The sequence below is a fragment of the Siniperca chuatsi genome, linkage group LG8 (assembly GCF_020085105.1).
Source record: "Siniperca chuatsi isolate FFG_IHB_CAS linkage group LG8, ASM2008510v1, whole genome shotgun sequence".
In the NCBI taxonomy this organism is placed as follows: domain Eukaryota; kingdom Metazoa; phylum Chordata; class Actinopteri; order Centrarchiformes; family Sinipercidae; genus Siniperca; species Siniperca chuatsi.
Genome location: NC_058049.1, coordinates 10,542,082 through 10,567,878, shown reverse-complemented (window position 1 = coordinate 10,567,878; position 25,797 = coordinate 10,542,082). Strand labels below are relative to the sequence as shown.

The 25,797-nt window shown below is 39.6% G+C and overlaps 1 protein-coding gene across 1 annotated transcript in view; it reads right to left on the bottom strand.

Annotated features, from left to right (window-relative positions):
- The window catches only part of diaph2 (diaphanous-related formin 2), a 372,579-nt gene that overhangs the window by 323,718 nt on the left and 23,064 nt on the right, over positions 1-25,797 (bottom strand). Inside the window, exon 5 of the mRNA XM_044206253.1 lies at positions 25,100-25,204. Coding sequence (XP_044062188.1) covers positions 25,100-25,204 — 105 coding nt within the window. The remainder of the gene's footprint in view (positions 1-25,099; positions 25,205-25,797) is intronic.

Here is a 25,797-nt window from a genome sequence, read left to right as displayed (position 1 = left end):
ATGTTTTCAATTTAGTGTGGTATTTAATACTGATGTTGTAAATGAGCATAGTTTAGTTCATTTGAATGCACTGTTGCTAATTAAGACCTGATGCTGGGCTGTTTAAGACATTTCTTAAAAATGATACCGTCATTACGCTGCTGGTCTTTTGACTTGTTGTTTTGAGGTACTCAAGTAAAGTACTCAAAGTGAACATTATGTGTATCTTTTAATTTGCTTCAATATTATTTGTTTCTTTCATGCAAATTGTTGTCATAACTGAAATTTTAGATAAGAAGGGCCAAAGTTGAAAATCTACCAGTCCTCTCTCTTTCACGCTCTCCCTCTGTGTGCAACAGTTCTGCAAATTTTACATCTGCTTGTCCCAGACGTTAAATCAGAGATGTAATTGCCTCTAATGTAGCGGCCACCATCATCTGCAATTCAGAGGACATTTCTATAAATTTCTATTCCATAATCCCTTTTTTGTACAACAAATATTGCATTAACCCAAACACATAATTTTTAGTAGTCATTTTTTGTCATTTTGCCAGTGCAAACTTTAATACAGCTGTATAGTAAAAATGGCCAAACGCTACCTGACTCACCTAAAAAAACTGCAGCAAATCCTTGATAAATCAGTTTTAAAATAAGAATCAAGAACATTTCAAGTAAAACATCACTTTCTCAACAAAACTTGTGGGACTGTTGAGACATTAGGGTCACAGTCTAAATGTTGTTAACCTATACAATTGCACACCATATGGACGGTCAATCTGTATGAGCAGGCCGAGGGTGGCTGACACCTCATGCAGCACTTACAGCAGTGACCTTGGTTTTGCCATCTGATTTGGTCAGTTTCTACTTAACTCAAACTGTCACACTCTGCAATGACGCGATGTGGAAGCTTTATACCTCATGCTGTCTGACTGTGAGTGACACAAGTAAAAGCTGCCATTCTCTGCTTCTTACTCATGCCTGTATAGCCTATAAACAAGCAGGGAAGTCTAAAGAACAGAAGAACACGTTTTTGAAATGTTCATGTTGGGTGGTTAATCTTACGTGGCTCTCAACTAGTGCTGAGATTATTAGTCTGCTAGTCGACCAATGAAAAATGTATCAATGATAATTCTGATAAAAAGATAAATAATACAAGAAGTTAACAAAAGTTTTCTCGTTAATAGCTTTTGAAATTTTAGGACTTGCTTGTTTCCATTTCAAATCATTGTAGATTGCATACTTCTTCATTTTAGTCAAAGAAAACTACTAATTTAAGATATCAGGTCTAGTAAATGATGGTAAAGGACTGTACTTGTATAGCGCCTTTCTAGTCTTCCGACCACTCAAAGCGCTTCATACTACATATCACATACATCCCATTCATACATAGATGGCAGGTGCCAACTGCTCATCAGTCCAAAGAAACTAACTCATTCACACACACTCACATACCGAAGGCACAGCACTCGGGAGCAACTTGGGGTTCAGTATCTTGCCCAAGGACACTTCGACATGTGGACTCGGGGAAGCAGGGATCAAACCACCAACCTTCCAATTAGTGGACAACCCGTTCTACCTCTAAGCCACAGCTGCCCTAATATGATCAAAATTTGTCTTTAATTGTAAATAATGAGGACATTAAAAATGTAAATTACTATTGATTAATCCAAAAAAGAAATACAATAAGCAGTATCATTTGTCATCAAGATTAAGTACTTCATTTAAATGGTTTAAAACCAAAGATGAAAAAATTAAATGAGGAAGGGGGGGGGTTTCCATAAATCAATATGCAAGTTTGAGAGATACCACATTTCAGTGGATAGGTGAAGGATGATGAATGAGATGCCATGCAGCAATAACTACTTTTGAGTACTGTACATGTGGGTGATCGCCGTCAAAGTGAATTATTCTTATATAATGATGCTGCATCCTAATATGGTTGTTTGATAAACGTAAAGACAGCCTAACAGTCACAAGAGGGCGTAGAGGAGAAAAGAAGGAGATAAGGATGAAGAGAATATAAGGGAAAAGAGTACAAAGCCCCTCAGGAATTGCAGCGTACAGAGACTTCTATTTATAGAGGCGGGACTAGAGCAGAAGAATGACAGGCATCTACTCTGTACCACCACATGCTCACAGTAACACAAACAAACCTATCCAAACATATGCATATTAATATGCTTTTGGAACCAATTTCTCTCTTCCTTTACTCAAGATCATTCTTGCTTTTTTTCACTATTTTCTTTCTTCCTCTCTACCATACACACTTAAACATACATGGTCCAAAAATGGTCCCCAGCCAAATACCATTCCGTTTAGCAGTGTAAGAGCAAGAGACTGAGGCAGCGAGAGAGAGAGAGAGAGAGAGAGAGAAGGGTGGCAGAAAGGTGTGGTTGTCTGTTCGGGGGAGCATAACCTGGCAAATAATTTGACAAGCAAGAGTCAATCTATATATCAGTTAACAAACGTCTAGTACTAGGTGGAAGTTGTTGACAGCAAATAAACAACACTGGGTATACACTTTTTCTGAGGTTAGAGTGGAAGCATAGCAACGGATGACAACAAACATCTTTGTGCCTGTGCCGTAACTTATAAAAGCATTTATATGGAGCGTCATCTGTCCTATGACATCTGTCATAACATCAAAAGCTGGTGCACAGCAATGTCGAGACAACTCTACTGCTTGTACTTTTGCCTCCTGCTTAATGAATTAAGTAACTCACCAAACTTAAATCATGGCACTTGCAGAACTTAAGCCACTTATTAACTAGAAGTTTGAGACTTCATACTCAGCCATCTGAGGTATCAATTATGCCTGACAACTGTTTGATATGAGTCAGAGATGTTATTTTCCAGCTGCAGATGAATTAATGAAGAAGTCTTCCAACCTAATTTGGTACCAGTCAACTTGTGGCCGAAAGCCAAGGGACAAGCAGTCTTTGGTCCTAATCGTATAATTTAAAACAATGAGTGTCATTTAATGACTTTTAACACATTCGTTTTGATGTTATGGCCATATGCTTTTCAAGGCTGGCAGCCTCTGCCATAGACACCTCACATGTTCACATTACATTACACACATACAAAGATACTGTATTCATGTACAGTTTTTCTTGGCCTACAATCTTATATTATGCCCATATTACTGGGTACTATCTTCATTTTGAATCACAGTATTCAAATTTGAAACATAATACAGGCCAAAGACTCACCTAAACCACAAATTCTTTTGTTGAATGGGCAGTATATCCATTCATTAAGCATCATTCATTGTGCAGAGGCACTGTTGTAATGGTTGTCGTTAACAAGCACAAAATCAAGGTAGCTAGACATGTAGTAAAAAACCACAAGATTTTTTATTGATGATGTGTACAATGTGGCCCATACAGCAACACTGAGGTATATGTACTAGAGAAAAACAAGGCAGAATTTGGCAAGAAAAAAAGGAATATGTGGGAAAACAGGCACAAGCAGAGGATGCTTTCAGTGCTCGGGGCGCAGAGTTTTTATCGCTCTCCATGGTGCTGAAAAAGACTGCTACTGAAGACACGATATGCTTAATTTTTTAAGGTATCTTTGGCTTATATGAAATTCAAATTAGCTCATTTTTCATTATTCTGTGGACTCAGGACTACTAAGTGTTTGGGGTAACATGCAAATGCCACTTAATGAAACTTAATAAAATATGCTTGATCATTACACAACTCCCTCAAGCTTTAATCCACTCAGACTCTGATGTTGATTACCATGTGGCTACTGAAATTACAGGTATGTCTGTTGTAGGACCTATGTTGCTTTACACACATTGTCACGAAGGCAATGTGTGGTGTTATACCAGTTAGAGGATGCCAGTGAGGATGGAGTGAGTTAAGAGGCTTAGCACCACAGGCAGATCCACCTAGCTGGGCCCTGCTGGCTGCCCCTGGGCCCACCCCATGCCCTCATTATCCTCCTGACTCCCTCCACTCATCCTCCTCCGGCAGTGGGACTAATCCAGACTGAGGAGGTAGGACCTAAACCTGGCAGAGGAGTCTCGACTAAGGATAGGCACCTGTACTGCACACAAACACATTGTGGAGTTGTAGCCACTGAAAAAAACAAAACAATCAATCTGTTATGTGTCAAAATCAACGCACTGTAAAACTGCAGTGGCTAGAAAAACCCTCAGATTGTTAATAAACACAAATGCTATCATGTGCATAGTAAGACACGTGCAGAACACCTCTTGCGCTCAAATTTCTGTCCTCAAATCCAGTCCAATATTTCTATTCAAGCATTCATAATGAATTCTTATGCATTTCAATATGTAACAGCATACTGTTTATGCAGCGATTACTGAATTATAACCTATCCTAAGCTAGACCCAAATGTAATCCATAAATGATGCCTGCCACATGAAATCTAATTTATTTTGTGTAGATTGTGGTTCTTCAGTCCCATAAATGCCTGCGACTCTTCTTTGCTTTTGGGAACTTTTATGTTTTTTTCAAGAGAAAAAGCTTGAGGGTATTCCACAGTGTATCACTCAAGTTTTAAGATGCATGAAACAAACTGGTGCGTTCAGGAGCTGGAGGGGGGGGGGTTGTTAGCATTTTCCCCCCAGACTTAAGGGGTCAGCAGAAATGCAGTACTATTCTCTTCCCTTGTTGCCATGCAAAAAGCTTTTCTGTCATCAGACCTGGACCATCTGTCTTGTTATTTATCTTTGTTTTTCCATAACCCAAAACTGCACTTCATGTTTTCAGTGACGAGCTGCATTTATGAATAAGATAAAGAGACCCCCAGTAATTAAGAGGCATAGTTTAAATAACTATGCAGAAGAAAACTTTGTGTAGCTTTCTGGGCTTTTTTTTTGCTTAAGTAAAATCTTTCTATTATTTGTGTTAAAAAAAAATTAGAAAAAGGGTAATTGGGGAAGACATGTTAATTTGACTAACCAGGAGAAAAACTCAGCTCTTCCAACATTATACAGTCAGCGACACTGAATACCTTCCAGTCTCTGGTGTCTCGACTAGTGTGGAACTAGTTAGATTACAAAGCCCATCACATTTAAACTATACATCAAAATAATGTAACTATAGTCACAACAAAACATAATCACTAGTTTGTTCTCATTTTATTCTCCAATTTAAATGGAAATATGTAATTATTTGAGTTGAGAGTTATTTGTTCTAAGAATTTTTTTTAAACGTATGTTTTTATCTCTTTCTTTAAAAGATTACTTGGTGGAGGTGCAAGTTTTGTTTTTTCTTTTTTTGAAAACACAATCTTTTCATTTGCATAAAGTAAATGGAAGACAAAAAGGAGAGAGGGCATCCGCGAACTTTCAGTCTTACATAAAATGACATGCCCAACTCAAAAGGAGACACGTATTTGGGACTGCCTGGACCTAGAAGTAGGTAAATCATGTTTAGAGAGATAACAGACTCATTTAAATGCACGTGAAAGTCCCTCTCCCCACCCAAAAGCTTTCCAGAACTCAGCAAAAAAAATGTTGTGCCACGTTCATCTGTCAGGGACATGTCAGAGTTATGGAGGTGAAGGGAGCTAAAATGAAAGAGGAATTAGTGTGATTAAACCAGGACACACAAAAAGATTCATGCTAACCATGCATAGCGAATGGCTCTCACATCTAAAGTGAGGGCATCGTCTTTAATCAGAGGGTAATTTATTGACTCCCATTTACAAAGCCATAATACTAGTGATCAAGCCCTTCAACCGTAAAATGCAATAAACTAGGGAAGTGTTTTGTGAACAAAAGCAAATAACAAGGCCCCACACATCATTATGTTCCCTTCATATCCCATTAGATTAGTTCCAAATAGGTTTTAGGTTAAGGAAGCTATGCCATATACAGTCAGGGTCATGAGTAAGAATGTCAAATCATCATTACATGTCCTCATTCCACTATATGAATACTCAATGCAACCAATGTTGTAATACCTCAATTTGAAATGGGCAGGAAAAAGAAACAGTAGTCAAATTTGCGAATGTCATCTTACATACAGCTGACTAGGCAGAACCCATCCATAACATCGGCAGTGTTGCTTTGATGCTCTTGCTAAAGATTAAGCCATTATTGCAGCTGCCAACCATCATCTTTCTAAAGAAGTCTGAGCAACTGATGAGCAAGTTGTTACAAGAAAAGCAAACCTAGCTGGCATAAGTAGTAAGACCATACAAGTAACGGCACACACACACATTACACTTTACCTGAAGCAGAAAATTGTCTGGCAGTAGATGGCAGGAAGATGTAGCTATGTTTTTTCCCATAGCATTTTCACGAGTTATTTCTCCCTCAACTGAGGTACAAATACTTGTCCGTCAGGGAGAATAAAGCCATGTAATTGGCTGCTTCCCCACTTGAGCCCCAGATAGCACAATGTTAATAACAAACTGATGAGAAATTCATTAGGGCTCCAAATAAAAACAATCTCTCCTCGATAAGAGGCGAGTACATTATAATTAAACTGATGCCTCTCCGTTTTCATTAGGCCGTGGAGCCTGAAAACCTGAAGACTGAATCCACTGAGATGGATGCAATTAAGCATGATTGTTTTACTACACATTTGAGTCTAAAGTATAAAACAGAGGCGCTAAGTTAATACAATAGTTATTCATGCAGCAGGAAAAAGAGATCAGAGAGTCATGTTGGAAACTAGCCGACCACAGAGGCACATTTTGGTGCAGAAGGCAGGTTTACTGTGTAGTCTGAGGGAATTGGTCAAGTCAGGATTAGTTACATTGCTGACTAGTGAGAGGGAGGAACAGGCTGGAGAGGGTAATAAGACATTTCGCTTCTCTGTCTTGCCTCTGTCTTTTTCTCTCTTCCCATCACTTTGCCTGAATGCTCCTTTCTCTCCCTTCTCATCTCTTCTCCATCCTACTCTCAACCTTACACCTTTCTTTCCATCTGTCTTTCTCTAACAGTCTTCCTCTTTACTCCATCTTTACGCACTCTCTCTTTCAGTATGAATGTGAAATGATGGTTTGATGGCTTCACAGAATTCTGAGATGGTCGAGTCCAGCAGAAAGGGGAAACTTAGGGATGAGATGCACCGATTTATGTGTACTTCTGTGCTCTGTGCTTGTTGTGGCAGGGGAGGGAACTACTTGCTTCTTGGCTGTCAGCGATGCCCTGGCAAAGTCTTGTATGTCCACAAAGCTACTCAGACCAAGACCAAAGTGTGAGATCAGGACTCAAATGCCCCCTCTCTTCCTATCACAGCACCGGCACTACATTCAGACAAAAAGACAAACTAGAAAACCCACTCATGCATGCACATACACAAACACCACTCAAAAGCAGACACACACACAAAATGAAAGCCTTGGGTGTAGAATAATACGAATGAGACCACTCAATATTAGCAGTGACACTGAATACTGAATCGTATTTCTATTAGATGTTTTGAATATATAAGCAGACAATGTCAAATATCCTTGCTTCAGAAAACCTTGCATTTAAAGACAAGGTAACTGGTAGACAAACTGAGCCTTTACTCTCTCAAACTGGAACATAATGTGACGCAAACAAAAACATGTAGTTTACGCCCAGTCCACCCATTTAGAAAGAAAAGCCAAATTAGTGCAATGAGACTAGGGCCAATTCACAGATAGGGAACTGTGTACACTAAGCATTAGCTCACTGACAAATGCTAAGAATGGGCTTAATGTGTACAAATTACCCTGTTTTCAAGTAGCATGCAGCATTATTTGAGTCATTCCTGCTTCCTATTTGCTGTCATTCCACATACAAGTAACTATGATTAGAGGAAATGGTCGCCATACTTAAACCTTCAACTGAACATATGGATGGGTGAAGCTATTGTGGTTTGACCTCAGGGAAAGAGGGAGCAAGCGGGTCACACTAATGTGGACCAATAATCTCTCCTAGAGTCATTAGGATGATCAATGCCATTCTAATGAGATAACATCTGGAACAAAGGACCCTAATAGCAGACAGCTGCTGGGCAAAGTGAGCTAATTAGGAGAACATTCAGTTATGCTAACTAATGCTGCAGCCATTTGGGCCCAGGTTTTGGACCCCACCCTGTTAACATCCAAAATACAACATGTTGAATATTTCATACCTCCTCTAATAACTTATCATGGCACTGTAATATCAGTGGTAACGCATGAGAGAGAGACAGAGGGGGAGGGAGAGAGACAGAAATACCACAACATCTCAGCTTGACATGAATGCTTATCGAGCGGCACTAAATTGGTCAATTATGGAGAAAATCTGTTTTGAGGTAACCTTTCAGCTTATTAAATAAGCTATAAATCAATCTTTAGGGCAGAATAGAGTGGCTGGCTTTTAATGAGTGAATGTGTCTAATCTCCTTTTCTCTTTCCATCTCTCTTTTTGTGTGTGTGTGTGCGCAATAATATATACACACACATATATATTATTGCGATTGAGTATAAAAATCTTTGTGCAATTCTGTAGTGTTCATCACAACTTCCAAGTATGCATCTTGAAGTTGCACACACAGTGACTGAATGTAAGTGGCTCTATTAGACGACAAAAATTTGAAAAACGCTAACAAAAATGTCCACCTCCAAGCACTGGCTAAGCATGGAAGCTGGATCCAATTAGTCATACGCTTAAAAAAGAAAATAATGAGAGCAGCGTCAAAGAGAAACTTTGTAATAGTGTCTGTACAAGTCTTTGGTGATCACGAATAAATATAATTACTATGAACAAAGGACACTGTGTGGTCTAACGTGATTTTAAAGGACACTCCATTGTTAGACCAGAAAGCATTAATTACATAGAATAAGGAAAAGGGAAATAAAGAAAAACCTTTCAGAAATTCCATTCAGCATAGGCCCTGTATCCTATGCATATGTCTACCCCCATATGCAACACACTGACTCTTTTATGCCAGTCTTTGTTGTTGCTTTTTTTTTTTAGGATGACATTTCAATAAACCTACAGAGAATTAGGAGTCATGCAGTAAATCAGATTCTGAGATCATGTCTCATTTCATATTCTACAAAAATAATTTAATATGACATCAACTATTGGCATTGCATTTTGTAATCCTTTCAGCTTTTTTCTATGGTTTCACCATAGCTGCTTTTGATGGAAAACTGATTTCTAAGATATTAGATAACAAATGCAGTGTGAGATCTTCACACTGTTTCTGTCAAGCAAAAACTTTATTACAAACCTATATAAAAATATATATTAAAAAAACATTTAAAAAACCATAAAGACAACAATCAAATCATTACTTTTATCCCTGTAATTAGCCTTTAAAAAAATCATGGCCAAGGAAACATTTGCCTTGTATTTCTGGATTTTGAATTCCTTCTCCTTCAAAAACTGCTTTGGCTTTTAGAGTACTCAACCGACTACACAAAATCTTATTCAAGTAAATACATACCACACAAATCCTTCATTGCTCTGATTGCTTAAATTCTGGTTCATATGAACACTGTATGGAGGAGGTACTGTGTAGTAACACCAGAAAACTACATTAGTATAGGTGGTAAGGGAAACAGGAAGAAATGCCATCAGGTTTGAGTGCAGTCGACACTGCAACAGCACTATTCCTCAGAGAGCATGACAACAGCAGTGAAAAAGCTCCCAACTAACAGTAATTGGTTTTAAAATAATAGAATTCATTACGGTTATGGCGCTTGTTCAGAAATGCAAACAGGGGAAGAAAAAACATTCACTAGAGACTTGGGCTGAACTGCTTCAGTAAAAACCATGGGGAGATGAAAGGCATAATTCAAATGACAATTTTAGAATCCTTAGTTCATTTATATCAGAAGCTGAGAAGATGTTGCCGGCATAATAACATCAAGATTTTTTTTCTGTTCTTTTGTTCTACTTACAGGGCTTGGAAGGAACTTTTTTCCCCTCTCAGTTTCATTCTTTTGTGGTAGCAAATTCTTCCTCCTCACACAGAGACATGTGAGGTGACACACAAACAATCTAGCCAACAACACCCGTCGGCAGCAGAGAGACAGCCAACTGAAAGCTAACATGGGAAATCTTGACAGGAAAGAAGAAAAACACCTCACACATGACACTGAATTTGCTGCTTGCTTTATTAAATGACTGCGTAATTATACACATCAGGGGTCTGCATTGTAAGGTGCTGTGTTTTAATCACATCCAGTGGCAGACTGTTTGATTCAAGGCCAGCATCTCAGGTGTGAAGAAGACATTCACCCAATCAGCATTAAAAAGATCATCTCTCAGAACCACTAAGGACATAGACAGGTCAGCCATCTCAACATGATTGGATGTCACCTCCCACGCTGGGTCTATAGCCAACATCAAGGACATCACCATTTGAAACACTATATATCTGCCATCAAATCACCCTCAGGCCAATATCTAGTAATTGGCCCCATTCTAAAGAAGTGCTGGATACATTTTGACCACCAATTGATAGAGCCAAAAGCCTTTATGACAAATGTGAAAATATCAGCAGGGATGAACATTATTTTTTCTTCATTTTACTCAATTTGGCACAGTACCTGAAGAAAAACAAGACCACCATATGGCTGTGCATTAAAAATGTATGTGGTATGTTAGTGAGGGCACCTGAGCCGAATGACAAGGTGGAAGAAGTCGAAACAGCGAGCACAGCATGTGTGGGGGAGCAAAGATGTGCCTTTCCCCCACATTGTGTCACCGATGTCTATGCTGGAAAACAACCTGGGCCATAAATGAAAGCCATACTCGTTTCAGTGAACACATGTGGCCAAGAATCTGTGTCATGTCAAGAGCTCAGGGTGTCAATAAGCAAATATGGCTCACATGGAGAGGTGGTCAGAAAAGGGAGAGATTTCATGTTCACATCTCTGAGGGAAAGCAACTGCAATGAAATACACAAAAAGAGTGAGACAGTGATGTGGTGTCAGTCTGCTGGCATAATACATAAGAGGGATATACAGAGAGAACCAGAAGGAAAGACGAAGGTGTGGTGCTGTAAGCATAACTGATGTGTTGTTGGTAAGGGACAGCATCTGTTCATCAATGTGGGGTCGGTTTACTAAATAATTCAGGTATTATTGCATAAAAGAGCAGTAAATACAACTGGTCTTGTCAATAGCAGGTAAGATTACATTAGATTAGATTCAACTTTATTGCCATTACACATGTACAAGTACAAGGCAACGAAATACAGTTTAGGTCTAACCAGAAGTGCAATAAGCAAGTGCAGGATATAGAGCGTGTGCATAAATGCAAGATAGAGCAGTATAATGAAATTATAAGGTAAGACGTGCTTCTTTACAGGCCCTGATCGTTCAAGTGAAGCATTAATAAGGAAAAAAAAAACAGCGTGGACCTCTGTCTACAGTAGGAGGATGAATGTATTGATCAGAAGACAGACCAATTTGAATGCTCAAGCCATGTCACACTTATTCTCCCCTTTAAAGATCAGACATATAACAAATGGCATTAGTGGCACACATAGCAGTGTGTTACATTGGCTGAGAGAAACCCATTAGGTCAATTCCATAGCAACAATGTGGGTTTTCGGCCCCTTTGCATTGCACCAACTGGCCAATTCAATGGGCACCCACTGCCACCAAGTGCTGGCCTTCAGTACTACAATAGTAGCTGGAGAACTGCAGCTGTTGCCACCTCTCTCTGAGTAGAGAGAGACCATGACCATGCATGACCAGCTACTGTGTTTATGATATTTAGAATGATACACTCTCAAGCAAGCCAAACAAAACTAAGATCCAATGCCATCAGAGCTGTTGTGAAACATGCCTAAATACCTACTCAATACTATTTTTTTCTTTAATACACAGCTTCAAAGTTTGGCAGAGTACAATGGAAAGCAGACAAAGGAGAGACCATGTAATTTGCCAAAAGCTGCGACCAGTTTCACAGTTTAAGACCGTCCTAGCCAGCTCGCACGAAGAAGAGGTAGTGCCAACTCAGTCCGGATAAAACCCTCACTCTGGTAAAGCTAACCTATGCTTTACCAACCAAGCTTAAAGTAAGTCATAGGAGCTTGAGCCTAGCATATTGCTAGTTTATTTATACTCATGCATTCATTCATTCAGTCATTCACTAGGGAGGAAGGCCCAACCAACCAGTGCATGCTACTGGTAAACAGCTAAAACGTGATACAGCTTGAAGGCTGACATTTTAAAACTGTGGCCCATCTCTCCTGAGCACCCTTAGAAAAGAAACTGCAAGCCAGACAATAACACAGCAAGTGATCTGGCCTTGATCATGTCACCAATCATTACAGCGGAGAGCTGTCTGGGGAATCAGGGGAACTTGGCTGTTGATGAGGCGATTATGTGGCTTTACTCTTGTGCGTCCAAGTATGACAGCACTATGAAAGCACTGTAGCTGATAGGCAGAGACTATACCTTGTTAGCACTCGGTTGTGCTGAGTGGACTAGTTGGCTGAGCAGTAAGGCGCTCCCACAGGGCCTGGATGGCTTACTGCAAGAGTAGAGGGATTATAAACAGGCCGTCAATGTGACTCTCTTCAAACCCGTCAGCTACAACAACTTTGGTTTCCACTCATGTTAACCATAGGTCCCTGTCAACAACTGCTGCAACATCTGTCCTTCTTGTCTTCAAACCTTCCATTGTGTCAGTTGTGAAACCAAGATATTACAAATTAGCAGGGTCTATGCATATGTTATTGTGGACATTGCCTGCATTGGAATGCAAGTCCACATGTTTTCAGTGTGAAGTCTGAAGTCTTTTTAATGTGTAAAAAAGCAGACAACTCCATCAACCAAAGCATCCGATAACTTAATATACACAGACGTAGAGAAGGATATCAAAAAGCTAAAGAAGCAAATAAAGAAATCAGGAGTGACTGGAGGAGCAGGCAACCATAAAACATGGGGATACACGGAATTTCACAGCTGTGTGAACAGTTAAAGCAGATGCGATAGGATGTGATGGTGGATGCATACAGAGAGGCGGGTTGTAAAAATATGCTATAAAGTTTATGGAGCCTAATGCGGCCCTGCAGGAGCCTCCTGCCGAGCTGAGCATGCCGACAGTGCCATTGAGTGTGTGACAGAGCTGTGGGGGAGAGATGTACAACTGAGAGCATAGCCAGTATTCACAAGCTCCATCACTGGTGGATGTGCATACAGTACATAAAATTCAGATATGCAATCGACAGAACTAAGAATCCTATTTTTTCCTCCCTCATACTCTATCGCTCCTGCGCAATATCTAAATCCAAGCTGTAATATCCAAGTCTATTGGAACTGCATAGAGAAAAACAGTGCTACTTACCACACGCACAGACATACAAGCATGTGCACACACCAACACAAATACATAGACTATCAAGCGCTTCCATAGCCAATGTTCAATCCTACATCAGCATACTGTGACCACTCCAGCCTTTCATGTTCCCTCATAACGAGATCCAGTTCTCCCCTTCTGATTGAAGAGGAATGATTGTTTCTGCCTTTCAAAAGACACGTTGTGTAGAGAGAAGATGTGAGGGGAGAAGGAAGGAGGATAAAAAAAGGTAGGAAAGAAGGAGATAACTGAAAATAAAAATAAAAAGAAGACAAATGCTAATGGAAAAGTAACCTCTTTTTCTCATCCCCAGTGGGAGCTGGTGTTGACTTAATCCTTCCCACACAGCCCACCCTCTGTCACCACTAAACCTTTGCTTCTTCCATAGCACATGAAAGGTCAATCCAACCATGAATGCCTGAGGACGAACTATTTGGCAGAAACTAGCAACAGTAATTGATAAATCGTATGTAGACCATAAAGTTCAACATTACTTGACAAATGCGACCCAAGCTATTACACTATTAAAAATAATTAACTAAGTGTACTAGTATATCTATCCTTCAAAGTGAACTTCATCACGTGTTAAATTTAATCTATGCATGAAAGATCTTCAAGACTGGGTAAGACACAGAAACAGGTGTTCAAGTGCAATGTGGCTTAATTCAATTGTTAAGTACTATTATTCAAATTCCATGTTTTTTCCAAAATCCAATATGGGTTCACAGAATATTTAGAGAGGTGAAATAATCCTATATAAAACTATCAACAAATCAAAATTCAAAAAGTTGGGGGTGAAATCAAACATTGTTTTGTTGTCATCCTGGCTGAGCTCTAAGCAACTGTGGTCTGACAATATTGAAGAACGTCAAAGTAACTAAATTACAGGTTACTAATAAATAAGTAATAAATTACCATTGCAAACACTGCTACAACTGTGGGTGATATTAGGTTTTATGTCAATTACCAGTATTTGTAATCCCTGTAAGTACTGTTTATGTCTGCCATCCCTTGTTGGATAGTTTTTAGAAGTTTGTGACTGCTGTTCCTCTACATTTTTAACTTGGGCACAGATTGGCATGGAGACAGTCTCAAATTATGCTATATGCGGTCATCATTGTCATCATCATCATTGAGACTGAAGAGGCCCAGTGACACTATGTAGTAAATAATTTTGCCTTCCTTAACCAATGCACCTGCAATTTTGCTACATATCATATGACCTTTGTGGAGATATGTTAGGTGGTGGTGATGAATAAAAATATTTTGGACCACTAGTGGCACTGCAGAGCAATGTTTTTTTGTGCAGGTGCCCAAATCATTGGTATTTTGGTATGCACATACTGTCCTACACATGCTCTCAAACCTCACAGTAAAATAAGGAAACTGGAAATTTCCTTGAGATTATCCCTAAAGCATTTGAGTAAATTAAGCAGCAAATATTTGATATCCATTAAAAACAACACCTGACTACAGATTTGCAGATACGCTATTCAGCAGTAGTTTGTCAAATAAATCCTTTATCTCACTCCCAGACAACTTGTGGAGATGAACTCTAAAAGTTGCTTTCAGCCAATCAGAGAAACATCTTATTCAAACAGTCCCCTCCAGAGCATGTTTCCTTGATCTTAATTTAAGATCTATCTATGGTGAACACTGGCTCAGGGCATGGGAGGCACACGCTATTGATTCATTTTTTCATTGCCGTTCTTTTAAAGCACCAAGGACATGTGCCACATCAAATCTGTTCAACCCTCAGCACCCAGTTTAATAGCTTGCTTGAAACAAAACAGTCTTTTGAGGCATGTGGTTTTAAAAAGGTAAAGAGGGGAATGAAGGAGGGAGGGCGCCTTGATTTCCTTTCAAGCTCACCATATTTCTTTTTCTTTTTTTAAAAGTCCTTCGTAAGCACTCCTGGCACAGTGAACGAGCACTTGATTGGAGTTAAAGAGGAGCCAGATGTCTGCATGTCCTCATATCCATGCAACTCTCTCTTTCTGTCTCCCTCGTTTCCCATCTGGATGATTTGCAATCCTCTGGCCATCTAACTACTCGTTTACTGGTTACCTACATTCTATAAATCCTCAGCAGTTACAAGAGCACAGGTAATTCACCTTGGCTAAACACTAAATCATTCAATCAAACAACTGAAACACATATCAAGGTCGTTCATTTCATTGGGAATATTTACAAAAATGTAAATTGCACTCTCTCAAAAGTGAGGATTTTTCTTGCTTCGCTCTGTTTCATATGATTGTAAACTGAATAACTGTGGATTTTTGACTGATAGTCAGACAAAATAAGCAATGTGCAGACATCGCTTATCAACACTGAAAGCTTTGGATACAGACCCTGCAGCTTGCACCAGCGCCTCACCTGTGGGGATGTTCCCACGGTCAATCCAGACCACCGCATCGCAACGGCGTACATGGCTCATCAGTACGTGGCAGACCTGCGTGACCACCTCCAAGCCACGTTCACCTGGGCTCAGGAGAACCTAGAAGCCAGTGCCAAAGGATCCAAAGCCTACTACGACCGGAAAGCATCCCATTGTGAGTACCAAGTAGGCAAGGTCTTCTACTTCAGATTCACCAAGCCGTTGGGAGTCTCAAGGAAGTTCCTACCAAGCTGGTCAGGTCCCTTTGAGATCGTGGGGAAGCTATCACCCATAGGTAACCAGATCCGGGTCTCGCAACCAAGGCAGCCACCTATAAATGGGTCCATTCCAACCGGATAAAACCTCACAAGCTGTGCCTATTCCTAGATTCCTTCCAGGGTACTGTAGTCATGGTGAACTTACACTCTGTTCTTCTCAATAACACCCTGCATGCCTCAGAGAACCTGTCAGAAGTTATCAAGGAAGACATCACATATGTGCGGATAGTAAGATATTTAATGCAAGACCTCATCAGAGAAATAACCTCCTTGGTCAACAGCTTGAGCAGTGGAAGGATTCCAGCCTATCTGGTCTCCCTGGACCTTGTTGAACAGATTCTTAAATCAGCTACTACCACAGTGGTGCAACCTTCAAAAGTACACCTGGCATACAGTCTCGGCACTGCAATCACCTTCGGGCTCCTCCTTAGTGGCTGGATCATTACGGCAATTGTTGTACACGTAATGTACAAATACATTAAGAAGCTGCAGGCCAAACTGGACTTGCTCCTGTTTGTTCAGCCACGCTTCCATGCACAAATCAGCAACCATCCCAGACTAGCCCCCAGTCCTGCAAAGGTCCTGATTTGTGTAATGCTGAATTAGATGTGCCATATATGAAGTAGTCTAGTTAGTTAGAAGTCTGCCCAGACACTAATGCCTTTAACTGTGAACTGTTAACCTCTTTTCCCGTTCTAAGGAACACAAGGACTATGTAATTCCATGTTACCCCTTCACACAGACTGTTCAGCCTCAGTGTTGCTCTGAAGGCTGTGATCACGTCCCTATAGACGTCGACCACTGTTTTCCTTTGCTGCCCCGAAAAGAACAGTTTCACTATTAGACAAGGCTTCGTCAGCGTCCAAGCCTGAGACAAACTCCGCCGGACAACTCCAAACAAACTGATGCACCCATCAGTCGCTAACCGAGAGCAATTTCAAGTAATTGAGGGGAGAGATAGGTAAAATAACACACAGTTATAAAATCTAAGTTTCACTGTTGTGAATTGTGCTTTGTGTTTTGGAAAAGTAACGGACCGCTGAGTTCAAATAGCTATGTTTTTCTTTGTGTTAAGCACATTCCATGTTGTATCGGTACCACGCTGTTGGGCCATTTTAACTCTGTTAGCTTTAGCCACTGTTGGAGCTAATAACTGTGCTTCATCAGACTAGGGTTCAGTAACACGGCCTTGTACGAAAGTCTACTGCCGGATTACTGTGTGATAAAGGGACAGCTATTGCTCTTTGCCACGGCATTTGAGATTCATTGTGCCTTACTCTGTGTGCTTTCCTCTCTCTTCTCTCTCTCCACTAACCCACATGCCCAGACAACATGGTAGCTAAGCTGCACGTTATTTTCAGGACAAATAGAGCTTGTCCTCCCGTTTTAGCTCTGTCCTTCTATTTAAGATCTGCAGGTCTGCCTGCCATTTTGCTTTGTACGTGACGACCACCCACCCCCCAACCACCCCCACTGACACACACACACACACACACACACACACACACATCTTATATGTTTGCCCATTGTTGTATGCTTATTGTGTTTAGACTAGACGATAGTGGTTGTTGGTCGAAGTTGGTCTGATTGTTAATCAGTGCTATGGTTAAATAAACGCTATTGTATCTTTTAAAGTGCAGTTGCCTGTAGTTATTGTGTGTACATGTTGTGATAATAGCTGGTTGCGACAGTCAGTGCTTGGATCTCACCCTTCACTGTTCCCCCTTTTAATGTAAGATAGTGCCTTAAATATCAAAATTTTTAGGTGAAAAGCCACCTTTGAGACTGTTTTCCACGATTAGTTATTGGTTATCCTAGGGTGGTGCCCTGTAATTATTCATCTATATTAATAATTTTGATAATATTAATAATTTTATAAATATTCATAAATATCTTTGATATCCAAAATTCATGAAATGAGTAGTCCATGAAAAACAGAAAAATCCAAAAACATGAGAAACACTGGAGAACTGGCTAGGATGCTTAACAACAACTGACAAAGACGATCTGACAGAAGAGACAAGGGAAGCACACAGACTAAATACATTCAGGTGAAGGGAGATAACGAGACGCAGGTGAAACTAATCAGGGCGGAGCAAACAAAGCTGTTGGGAAAAGCAAACAAAGACAGGAAGTAAAATTACCAGACACATGAGGGGAAAAGAGCATTTCAAAATAAAACAGGAAATCTGAAAGCTGAACACAAACCCAAAACCATGACAGATAGACATGTTTACACAACTGCACTAACCATCACCGCCTGACATCTCAGAGCGGACCAGCATGTTACCATGGAAATAAGCAGTAAACTGTCCAGTCATACAGATATTGATCACCTCCCTGTGTTTCTGGAGATTGCTGCTTTTCAACACAAGGAGCATACACACTTACTCATGTGCACTCTCACTCTCATAGTCTCAGCAGCATTCCATCTGAACTGCAGAGCCTTTCAATGGCAGTGCAGAGAGACGGAAGTCTACTTTCACAGTAACACTGCAGGAGTCATTGATGGATTGTTACAACGTGGCCCTTGACTTGTGACATAAATCAGGCCAATCTTTACAGAGACTGACACTATAAAGCAGTCATAATGGTCAATAGGCACCAGCAGCACACTGCAAAAGAAGAGGTGTCTGGTCCATCTGGACCATTTGAGTCTATCTGCAGGCATGCTGTTAACTCAGGTATGTGTGCTGCTCATATTTCCCTCAATCTTGCTTAAGGAGGTGGAGAAAGCATATGAGACTTAGCAGTGTTGCACACTTACACGCTGGTCAGACTGGATTAGAGCCAATTCTATTCCCACCTCATTCTCAACTGGGAGAGGGAAAAGTGCCAGAGAGATTTCATGCCTGAGACAGAGGAGTTACAGTTGCGTGTTCCCTATAGACAATCCTAACCAACACTCTCCTTCTAGCACATTTGAGAGCACTCTATCCCACCAACACACGCTGACAGCGTGAAAATGGGAATATGCCAGCAAAGCAGGGAGCTAACTGTAGCCCACGACTGGCTAACCAGGCTAAAAGCTCTCCCTGTTTTTTCTTCTTTCAGTGGGGCTTTTAAGAATGACAGCTCATAGATTTCAGTATGTTAGCCATATCTGTAGGCTAGTGCTGCAGCTTTGACACAGAGGTTACAAAGGTCAGGTCAGATACTTAAGTATGCTCTTGAGTTTGAAGAAACTTCCTGATAACTAGGGTCTCTGGCCTCTTTTGACATGGTTTGCAGAACTTCTGAAAGTAGGCCTCCACATCTCGGATGAGCGGCCATAATACAAGCTGGGGTAATTCTGACATATTCCATTTACTGAACACAATGTGGCCATTGCTCCTGATCGAGAGCTACTCTATCCACGTCCATACAGGCCAGGCCGAAAACCCACTCTTTCCACAGAAATAACCAAGCACAAAAGAACAGTTTGATAAAGAAGGAGAAAACGCAATCGATACAAAATGTCTCTGTAAAATGCCTCAAAGAGAGAGGTTTGCCTGAGAGCATGGGCAGGGCAGAGGCCAGGTCAAAATGTGCTGCTTCACCTTGCCTGTGTTCCTGTTAAGCTTTACAGTCCTCTTAATCCTTACAAATCTCTCAAAAGGCAATGAAATGCCATTTAAAGTGACAATTCAACACTTGCTAAACCAATAACAGTGTTTCTTCTTTTTTTTTTTACCAAAAAACACCTTAAAAAATCCGAACTCATTCTTTAACAAAGGCAACTGGGTACCACTTTATGGGATCTTGAGAGAGAAAATAAGAAATTGGCATATTACCGTGTGGAGAAAATAAAAGTATAACCAATACATTGATAAAATAAATTACATTTGTAAAGATTATCTAGGCCTTTTGTAAACTAGGAGAGTGAAACAACAAGAACATGCAACTGGAAGAAAACAGTATTGTGCCTTAATTTATTTCAAACATAGTTGTTGACAGCAAATTCAAATACATAGCCATGAATACTTCCACTAAATTAATATAGTCCAATGTTTCTGTTTGGCAGAAAAATTTACTTGATATCTTTTCTGCAATAGTTTCAGTGTGTGTATGTACAGCTTGTGTCTAAACATGCACATAAATGTGTGTGTGCTCAAAGCCTTATTAAGTGATATATATTCTCAGTATGTGTTGTGTCTCAGACAGAATGAACACAGTTAAAACCATTTAGATGCAACATGTTCTGATAAACAGATTAGATTGCAGATTATGAGTATTTGTGTAAAAGCTATCGCTCTTTGTTAGTATTACAATATTCAAATGCTAATAGGTGTTACACTGCAATCCATTTCAAAAGAGAAACAGCAAAAACCAACAAAAGGCCTCCCAGTTCATTTTCAGGCTGTATAATTTCAAAATCCCTCATTTGAAAGTGCTACCATTTACATGCAGGAATTGTGTTGGCAATTTATAGCCTTTCCAAATTACAGCCCATTAGCAATACCAGGGCTGAAAATAAAAATCCAAGCCATAAAAATGACCTCACTTGCACAGTTTGGAACGTGCTCCTCGACATCCATCCAAAAGAAGATAAATGTGTGTGTGTGTGTGTTTAGGGGGTGAATGAAGACAGATACATAGAAGGAACAAGATTCAGAAGCCAAATAAATAATGGGCTACTCACCGCAACTTTGCTCCCAGTTATCTGCATGCAGCGATCAGCGGAGAAGGTTAATGTGCAAAAAGACACAAACAGCACAATCATTAGTAGGCCAGACAATCCTCTCCATTACACGTTGAGGAATTAGCGTAACTTGTGTGACATCACAAACATCCTCTACACAATTATAGCACACACTATATAACTAGAATGTTTAAAAGCCAACAAAAGAACCTTTATAATTATGGGCACATACTCTAGACAATGTCTGTGTTTGGCAGCTGCAATTTTCAAATTTTCAAATTGTTAATAAGACAGATGCATAAAAATGTGGATGAATGAAAACATCAAGAAAAAAAAGAAGCAACTGTGGAAGCGATTATCAACATGTTTAGATATGGCAATTTCCACACAAGGGATTTATTAAATGATTAACAGGTTAAATATAATTGTCCTCATAACTGACTGACTGGTATATGTAAGGAACAGTGGCTAATGTGGACAAAGAGGCTGCAGAGGGAGTCCCTGATATCAATCAGCTGCCATTAAAGTTGGGCTTCAGGTGTCAACAGAGCTACCTTCAGCCCATGCAGTCAGCACGATTCTTGGAGTTTAACCTTGTTATCTGTCAGTAGTGGCAGGTAGCACAAGTGTTTTTTATTATTGCAACTGTGGGGCTTGTTTCACAGTGGGAGGGTGTCTGTCAGCCAAGTAAATATATTCTATATTGTGGCTGAGTTCTTCTTTCTAAGCTACATGTTTCTGAGGAAATGCATTTTGATTGCAGGAAGTTACAGGACACACCAAGTCTTGTCTCCTTGTCTTTTACCTCCTTCTTTCTCTCCTATTTTCAGTCCCTCCCATTCTCTCACCCTCCTTCCATTTCTTCTAATTTCCCTTTCCATTTCTTTTATTGTCACTCTCAAACTCTGAGTCTGTGGCCATTTGATGCTTGATTTCCCCTCTCCATCCCTCTACCAAGAGTTTATGACAGCCATAAAGTCTGTTTTACACATGCCACCACCTGATCACGCACATACTACTTTCTAATCGTACTGTTCATCCATATTTCCCTTGCTCTCCAGTGAATGCAGCATGTCACTGTCTAACACTGGGGAATATTTTATCTGAATACTGCAGGCTTGACACCTTGAAATGAGTTACCCCAACGTAACTCACAACTTAGATATTTTCCATAGATGTTGTTGCCTACAACATTGGATACAAATTTTTGAATCTTGTTTTACAGCAGCTTGACCAAAACAACAGACACTATCTTCAGTGTGCACAAACAACAGTCAGGGAGGAGCTCGAGGAGGACAAGCATAGTTTCACTAACAAGTTTGTATTTTCAATACAATGTAACACCTTGTTCTCACTAAAACAAGGGCAAAACTCCTTTAAGTTCAGACCCCAACTAATAATTTGAGTTACTTACTTACTACCTAGTGAGATCTGATATTGAGCATCTCTCATACCACAGTATAAATAAACTAAGGACAAGTCATTGTGCATAAGTGTATGAATTTTCTTCTTAATAAAAAAATATATACTGATTGCTTAAACACTCATCAATATGATAAGAAAGGGCCCTGCCATCACACCCTTGCCTCATCTGAGATGCAGCACATTTGAAATGGAAAAAATGAAAAAGTCCATTTCTGAGAAATAAGTGATTATATTAGTGTAAAAGGAATTTTGGCAGTTTTAATGATGTTGGCACACATTTATAGAAAGAAGAACAAGAAATGAGGTGAGTGAGAAAGGCAACTGTTCATGCAAAGCTGATGGTCAAGGATGTCCACAGACACACTCCTGCAAAAGCAGAGCTGGATTCCATTGAAACACAGTTCATATTCAAATGAACAGGGTTGATGTACAATTCTCCCTTGAAAGACAGGGAGGAAAAAAAGCTTTAGACTTATTTTACAGTAAATAAAGTAATGATCAGCCTATTCTAATATTAACAACCGTTTGAAGCCAGATAGCTTTATAGAAATAGCCTATGTGGTATATCAACATGCATGAATGATACAAGAAAGCTGTACATTGTGAAGGAAACCTCAAGCACCTAAAGCTACTGAATTCAAGTTTCTTAAGTTGTCTTTTTTGTGGGAGAAAAAAATAAGGTTGCTTTTTGTTGGGCACCAAAGCCCTTGTTCAATTGAGCAGGTCTACAGAGACACAAGGCCACACAACACTGGGGGGTATTTCCATCATTATTTACTGATTAAAACTTCCAGCTTCACAGCATTGTAAGCCTGCATACTATCCATTAGCTGTAGGTTAAGAAAGAAAGAGGGCTATCCATATCTAAATACACAAATTTGAGTATAATATGGTCATGGGAGAGCTGGTAACATCCATGAATGTCTTGTAATTCAGTGGCTGCAATAAAATATAAGTTTAAAACTGGATGCTCCTATAAGAGTAATATCAAAAATCACTATCTTGTGAATCGTTTTGTTGGGACCTTATAATATCATCTTGAAAGAAAACAAAAACAAGAAATTTAGATGAATGCATGTGAAGCCCTCCCAAAGCCCTAAAACTCCAATGACACAGTGCAGCATACATCTTTGGTAGAAAAAGATTGAGTCACATTAACAGTGAAGGCACCACAGCAAAACCACACACCCCAACATGTCCAAAATGCACCACACCTACATTTATCACCATTTAAATTTTAAATGCAACATATTCTCATTTAGTCCACGCACACCACATGCTCATCAGCAACCACAAGCAACATTAGCCCCAGATAATGCCTAACCCTGCAAAGGAAATACATTTTAGTGGTGGGATTTTTTCCACATATAGGCTCACACATGCATACATGTAGTATGGTTGAAACTGTTTTTCAGAAACAAAGCAGTTACTCAAAAGGGCAAAGCAATCATGAAACCTGCCTTACAAAGACTGACTTGGGTATCTAAATTTTAAACGTCGTCATATCTCTGATGTATTTGCTGACAAACTGTACTGTTTATACATGGGTTCTGTAGTTATGAGGATTCCCCTCATGTTAAGAAGTTATAAAAAAAACATCACATTATTCAAGATACTACAGAGCACAGGATCACTATAAGGCAGTTTATGCAACATTCTGACAATTCATTGTTACTCAGATTTCTATAAATACATTTCTCTCTTTCCATCTATCAGGAGCTAAAAGGAACACAGGATATCAATTTAGTTTAAGACAGAAGTCAATTTTCAAAATATATTCAATTAGATATGGTGTTATTGAAGTAATTTTATTAAAAACAAGTGAAAACATCTGCTGAAGAGAAAACTTCACTTATTTCCAAAGCAACTGAACATGGTTCATTGAGGCCCTGGATTATCAATTTAGAGTAGGTTGTTTGTTTCATTTTTGACTTAAGTAAAATATATTAGATTTTGTGTTTGTTCTAGCAATCCCCTGATATACTTTTAGAGACTGAAATAAATGGCCTGCTCCTTTGTCTCTCATAGTTATTCAAATTGTTGTGTGTATGGTGTCTCACTGCGAAGGAGATTTGGTAGTGTCACATTATTATCATACCTAATGTGCCCTAAACTATTAAGTTCAAGCGAAGTTGTTTTCTTGGTCTCTCATGTATTATCAGTATTTGACAGAGTCTGTCCATGTAAAGGTGTTCTAGTGTATGCGCACTTACATGAATCTGTGTATGCACAGATACATCATCACTAACATTCAACCATCACCCTCCTTCAGTCCTATTAAATGTGATAGCAGGGTGCTGACAGACATCACATTTTGTCCTCTGTCCTTTGACTACACGGATTACATTATTCATTTGAATAAAATATCAGTGCTCACAAAGCATAATGGGCCCTTTGAGGAATTCAATCATCTCGGATAATCATCATTATCAATAATGCCAGTTAATTACCATAACAATGAGGAAGGTAATAAATGATGATGTCAAGAGAGAGCTACCAGGTTCGTGAAGCAATGGGGGCTGAAATCACTTTTTTCTCCAGTGCTGATGTGAATTTCACTTCAAAAGGTTGGCCATAACTTCAAGAGGATATGAGAATTCATCATACATTCATGGATTACCATCAGAATGCTTGCCTTTCCTGACCTTTTCATTTTGGTGGTTGTGTTTTTTACTGTAATACTGTTGTTGAACCAAGAGGTTGACTGAACTTTATTTTGTACTCAATGACCAAATGATGAGGACTACCCCACCACTGGGCAAAAGAAACGCCCATGCAAGTACACAACTGGACAACCAACAATTTGCATGCAAGCACATGACTGGACAAGCACTGACCATCCACCTAGCATTGAGTGAGTGAGTGACTACAATTTGTATCTGATCGCCTAAAACAGAAGGCATAATGCGAAATACGATGAAGAACATAAATCAAAATTGCAAACAAAGATGTGGGACTCAAGCACGAAGAGTGGTGAGAGAAGTGTGCAAGAATGGATGATAAAGCAAGCCATAAAGCAGAGGATCAGGTTAAACTCATTCTGGAGAGTTGTGTGGAGTGTGTCGTGATACTTAAGCTCATCCACTACAATTATACAGTACACACTCTTCAGTGTATAAAGATAGAGCACTTCAGTTTACTCTCTCACTTACAGATTTGGCAGTGGCTGAGATGTACTGGACCACCATCTCGCGTTTTGTGCTTAAGTCCTTTCCGCGCAGAGGGGCTTTGCGTTCCTCGTTCAGGTTCATGTCCTCCTGGATAAAAAGAGACAGTGAGGAGAAATTTTATGTAATGGTAGAGACTGGGCACTGCTCAAATTTAGCGCAACAGATTTATGAACATTTTTGATAAAATTGTACAAAAGAAACCTGAAAGGTAAGTTAAGATTGTTTTCTGAGTTGCAGCATTTATGCTTTATTACACAACATACATTGGGCTGCATCTCAGAGAATAAGAAAGGGAATAGTGTGAAATAAAAGCCAATCCCAAATCAACACCAACATATATTCTATGCTGGTGACCAAACAGAAGTTGTACACTTAAACCTAATAGAACATAGCAAAACAAATGCATTTCAAAACCTCAAACTTTGAACCATGTTATTTACAGTACAACAGTTAGTTAGCAAAAATATTTCTACCAACAATTACACTTTCATTTTCGCTATAACCCTTTTACATCTGAACCTGTCCTACTACAGTTTAATACATTTCTTTTCCATCTATGTTTCTTTGTCAAAGTCACGAGGTAGCAACAGGAAATAATGGCAGTAATAATTAGTCCTTGAAACGAAAGTAGCAAGGCTACAGCAATATAAACTGTACACGCCAACTCCGAACAAGAGAGC